Genomic DNA, 5,220 nt, shown 5'->3' with positions numbered 1-5,220 from the left:
CTCCTTCAGCTTTAAGTTAAATCTTAAGAATTGGGAATTCCTCTCGCTCTCCGTTGACTTGGGACCTCCATTCAACCTCCATTCAACTGGACTATTGCTTCTCAAGCTGTGTTCGTAGATATTCCTGGGCTCCTTGGAAGCTTAGCCAGAGGTTCCTTGACAGAAAGATAAGAGGGTGGTCTTCCCCAAATACAGCCCTGCCATTGCTAATTTCCCCCTTTATCCCACAGCTGTAGGGAAATACTGGGGGCATTCTACAGTGGACATGGTTTGTGCAGGCCAACATGCCTGTCTGACACCCTGCAGTGAAGCATCTTGGACCCTGACCCAGAATCGAGGGATTTTCCACAGCAGTTCTTACCTTAGCAGATAAATCAAGGTGGAAGGGGCTTCCTGAGACCATAAGGTTGGAAAACCACCCATACCGGTCTCCATCGCCTGGCCTACCAATCATGCGGACCCCGACAGCCATGATTGTGGGGATTGTGCTGGGTCCCTGCGGCCTTGTCCTGAACCTGACAAGTACTCTGACTCCCAGCTGGAGGAATGTAAGCAATATACCTCGCCAGCGGTTTGACCTGGTCCAGCACCAGGGCCTCTGGGACATCTGCAATGACTTCCAACCCAGCGAGTCACCCCATTGCAACATCCAAGACACTGAAGGATACTTCTCCCAGCTGCCCGTCCAAGCGGCCAAAGGGCTCATGCCTTCCTCATTGGCGCTCACTGCCCTGGGGCTACTGGTGGCCTCGCTGGGAGTGCGCTGCTGGAAGGATATACCCCATCCCCTGCTGGCTGGGCTAGGTGGCCTGCTGCTCTTCATTTCTGGATTGCTAAGCCTGATTGCGGTCTCCTGGTACAACCATGAACTCTACAGTCTGCCTGCCCCGGAGGGCAGCACCCTCCAGGTGAGCTACAGCCTGGTCCTCGGCTACCTAGGCAGCTGCCTGGAAATTATTGGGGGCATCTCTCTTACATTTAGCTTTGCTCAGTGCTTGAAGGAACCCAAGCGAAAGCAAGCTGCTATGGATTACAGCTATCCACCCCGCAACCAGCCCAGCCCAGCCAAGGTTGCAGCCATTTCCCGCTCCATGGATAGCGGAGACATCTACGGGAATTCGGTGTCCTTCGACAATCCCCTGGACGTTCTGGAAGGTGAGTGGCCCAGTAACAACAGCGGGTGTCATGACAGGGGGCCACCCTGCGACTCAGATCTATAGCCTTAAGCCGGGAAGTTCTCAAACAGGACGGAAGGGACCTGCAGGAAGAAGAGCCGTGCAAGGACAACAGTGTGCCAAGCCGTCCACAAACCATCTTCAGCCACAAGCTTAAGTTTCCTCCCTCTCCACAGAGGAATACCACAGCTTTAGCAGCCTGAATCACCGAGACTCTGAATCTGTCTGTTCCTTGCGTATCCCCAGGCAACGTTTAAAATTATTATTGCACGATGATGAAGAAATATCAGTATGAGCCATTTTCTTTGCTGGGTGATTGGGGTTTGGGCGGCGATCGGGGTGGGGTGGGGGGCTCAGGGTGTGCCAAGTGAGCTCCCATGTCAATATGTAACAGCAGAAACCAAAAATCAAATATTGTAATATATGTATAAATGTTATGCTTATTAAATAAACATAGGTTGCAATGTTTACAGACTTCATAGGCTACACAGAGAATGGACACAACCTGCAAGGAGCAAAGCTAATTTATCTTGCAGGAGACATTTGCTGAACAGGACTTACTAGTCGGTAAATGTCCTGGCCATGCAGAACACTGCTGAATCATTCAAATCCCCTTCAGAATTTCAAAGACCCCCTTTAAAGGACATCTGGAGTGGGGGGCTGGCTGGCTGGCTGCACCCCAAAGCCCCTGCTGGGTCCACCCTCACATTTTGCACATTGAACAAAAGGTCTAAAAGGGGAACCAGGGTTCATTTGGCAGAACAGCCATCGGTTTCTCTCTGTGCATTTAGGGACCCTCTGTGACTGGGGTTGCCAATCACATGGAGGAGCCTAGAGTCAATGGCTGGAAGGCTGGGACAGAGCCGATGGGGATATCTGGGGCTGGGCCGGCACACGTGGGCCCCAAGAATACATGGAATAACATCTCAAGGGTATTCTAGTGTTTTATTAAACATTGTGCGGAAGCTCTGTTTGAATTCTCCTTCCAGCTACGTACAGAAAAGCCCTGCCTTAGCAGCATGAAAAGGGCTCCGGTGCCAAAGCAATTCCTGGAACTTGGCAGCGCAGTTCTTTGCATGTCTTCTCAGGAGTAAGTCCCATTGAAGTCAAAGGGATTTACGTCCAGGGAAGTGTGTATTTCATTGCTTCCTATCTAGTGTGTCTGGGGGATGAGAAACAAATTGCCCCTTGATTTCTGTCCCCTCAAGGGTGGGGTTGTTTAATTACTGGTTACCTTCCATATTCCATATTCAAGAGGCACCAGGCAGGATGACTCGGGAGGACCAGTCAACCTCCATCTGAATATGCAGCGCTCTGCACATTGGGATCTTTAAATTTAAAAAAGTGGGGGAGAGACGGCCCCACTCCTTCCCCCCGCCCTGGGGAGGAACGCCCCCACTCCTTTCCCCTCCCCCCTTTCTTTTTTAAATTATTTTTTCAAGAGGCACCAGGCAGGATGAGTTGGAAGGACCAGTCAACCCCCATCTGAAAAATCACACTTGCCTGCCTTCCTTCCTGTGCAACCCCTGGGAAGGAAGGCAATTACGGCTACAAGGTGCCTCCCGGTGCCAAAGCACCTCCGTAAAGCCGGGGGCCTGGTATAGGGCAATGGAGATTGTAATCTCACATATCTGGAGGGCACCACTGCGGGGAAGGCTACACGAAGCTAGCAAGGGTCCAGTTTACCCCTACTGAAACGAACAGGAAAGTAAAGTTGCCAAATGCCTAACCTCAATGAGGTCCATTCTGCCCCCAGGAACATCTCAAACTAGGGTACAGAAAAGTAACTTGGTATTTTGCCTGTATCATAAAGTTCCCCTTCTGCATTTGGTGTGATTATACCACTTCAAGGGGTCTTGAAAAAATATTTTTCCTGTTTAGTAAAACTGCAAAAACACACAACCCATTTCAAAGCACTGCAGGGCTCTCCAGGACTCCAGTATTAACGAGGGAGGAAGAGGCCCCACAAGGCATGTACCCATTTTCCCATGAATGCCATGCAAGTCATGTCATGTGTTAATATTTTACCAGTTTACACATTGTTCGCATTGCGGACATAATGCTTCCACAAGGATGCAGGTGGTGCTCTGCTTTAAAGCATTTTGGAAAAAAACTTAACTCCTTGATACAGTTAGGCAATACATTTTCCCTAACAGCTAGGTAGAATACTAGCTGGTCTTCAACCCCCTATAGTCTATGATGCCCATATCTTGGAATGGTAACCCTTAGACACTTGTAGGTCCCATTAATTTAATTGCAGGGGAGATTTAAGCACGCTTAACTTTTCCGTTAACATGAGCACACAACTGTGGCTGGAATAGGCTCGAAGCTGGACCCCAAAGGCCAAATGCTGCAGCGCATAATTTTTGCACAGGCAGTTAAGAGAGCATAAGGGGGGAAACTAGCCCCACCCTCCGTTCTATGAACAAAGTGTTTTTGCCTCACTTGCTCTAAGGGCCAACTTGTGTACATCCAAACTGGTCCCTTGGCTGCATCTTGTCAGGAAACCATAGCAAAATGTTAGCATGGCGCCACCCTTCCTAGAATCATAGAATAGCAGAGTTGGAAGGGACCTAGAAGGCCATCGAGTCCAACCCCCTGCTCAATACAGGAATTCACCCTAAAGCATCCTTGACAGATGGCTGTCCAGCTGCCTCTTGAAGGCCTCTAGTGTGGGAGAGCCCACAACCTCCCTAGGTAACTGGTTCCATTGTCGTACTGCTCTAACAGTCAGGAGGTTTTTCCTGATGTCCAGCCGGAATCTGGCTTCCTGTAACTTGAGCCCGTTATTCCATGTCCTGCACTCTGGGAGGATCGAGAAGAGATCCTGGCCCTCCTCTGTGTGACAACCTTTTAAGTATTTGAAGAGTGCTCTCATGTCTCCCCTCAATCTTCTCTTCTCCAGACTAAACATGCCCAGTTCTTTCAGTCTCTCTTCATAGGGCTTTGTTTCCAGACCCCTGATCATCCTGGTTGCCCTCCTCTGAACACGCTCCAGCTTGTCTGCGTCCTTCTTGAAGTGTGGTGCCCAGAACTGGACGCAATACTCTAGATGAGGCCTAACCAGGGCTGAATAGAGAGGAACCAGTACCTCACACGATTTGGAAGCTATACTTCTATTAATGCAGCCCAAAATAGCATTTGCCTTTCTTGCAGCCATATCGCACTGTTGGCTCATATTCAGCTTGTGATCTACAATGATTCCAAGATCCTTCTCGTTTGTAGTATTGCTGAGCCAAGTATCCCCCATCTTGCAACTGTGTATTTGGTTTCTATTTCCTAGATGTAGAACATGGCATTTATCCCTATGAAATTTCATTCTATTGTTTTCAGCCCAGCACTCCAGCCTATCAAGATCATTTTGACGTTTGTTTCTGTCTTCCAGGGTGTTAGCTATCCCACCCAATTTTGTGTCATCTGCAAATTTGATAAGCATTCCCTGCACCTCCACATCCAAGTCATTAATAAAAATGTTGAAGAGCACTGGGCCCAGGACTGAGCGCTGCGGTACCCCACTCTTTACCTCCCCCCAGTTTGAGAAGGTACCGTTGATAAGCACTCTGAGTCAGATTCTGTAGCCAACTGTGAATCCGCCTAATAGTTGTTCCATCTAGCCCACTTTTAGCTAGTTAGTTAATCAGAATATCATGGGGCACTTCGTCAAAAGCTTTGCTGAAGTCAAGATATATTACGTCCACAGCATTCCCAGAGTTCACAAGGGAGGTTACCCAATCAAAAAATGAGATCAAATTAGTTTGACAGGATTTGTTCCTGCAGGGGTTGAGACCTATATTCTTCCAATACAGGATGGTTGTTCATGTAATTTTAATGCACGGTGTGGGGGAAGTGGATATATACAGATATGTTTCTGTTTCATAATACCAGGGTCCAATCTATACTAGAGTTTCCCCCCGTTACTGCAGCATGTGATTTACTGGTGCCCCACATGACATATTCATCAACCTGCAATGCTCCCACAATTTATCTCTATATTCCAATATTTTACACCCCCATTTTATGATGGCTTCTCTGTTAATTGGGGTGT

At 48.4% G+C, this 5,220-nt stretch overlaps 1 protein-coding gene across 1 annotated transcript; it reads left to right on the top strand.

Moving 5' to 3' along the window:
* Positions 1 to 452: 452 nt before the first annotated feature.
* On the top strand, positions 453 to 1,432 carry CLDN23 (claudin 23). The gene is made up of 2 exons (XM_063128441.1): positions 453 to 1,155; positions 1,422 to 1,432. The coding sequence occupies exons 1-2, from the start codon at positions 453 to 455 to the stop codon at positions 1,430 to 1,432; spliced, it is 714 nt and encodes a 237-aa protein (XP_062984511.1).
* Positions 1,433 to 5,220: the final 3,788 nt, after the last annotated feature.

The sequence above is a fragment of the Elgaria multicarinata genome, chromosome 6 (genome assembly GCF_023053635.1).
Source record: "Elgaria multicarinata webbii isolate HBS135686 ecotype San Diego chromosome 6, rElgMul1.1.pri, whole genome shotgun sequence".
NCBI lineage: Eukaryota > Metazoa > Chordata > Lepidosauria > Squamata > Anguidae > Elgaria > Elgaria multicarinata.
This window is presented reverse-complemented; position numbering and strand designations above follow the sequence as displayed.

Excerpts from the sequence above, each read along its gene's own strand:
- CLDN23 (XM_063128441.1), top strand. The coding sequence starts at position 453 with ATGCGGACCCCGACAGCCATGATTGTGGGGATTGTGCTGGGTCCCTGC.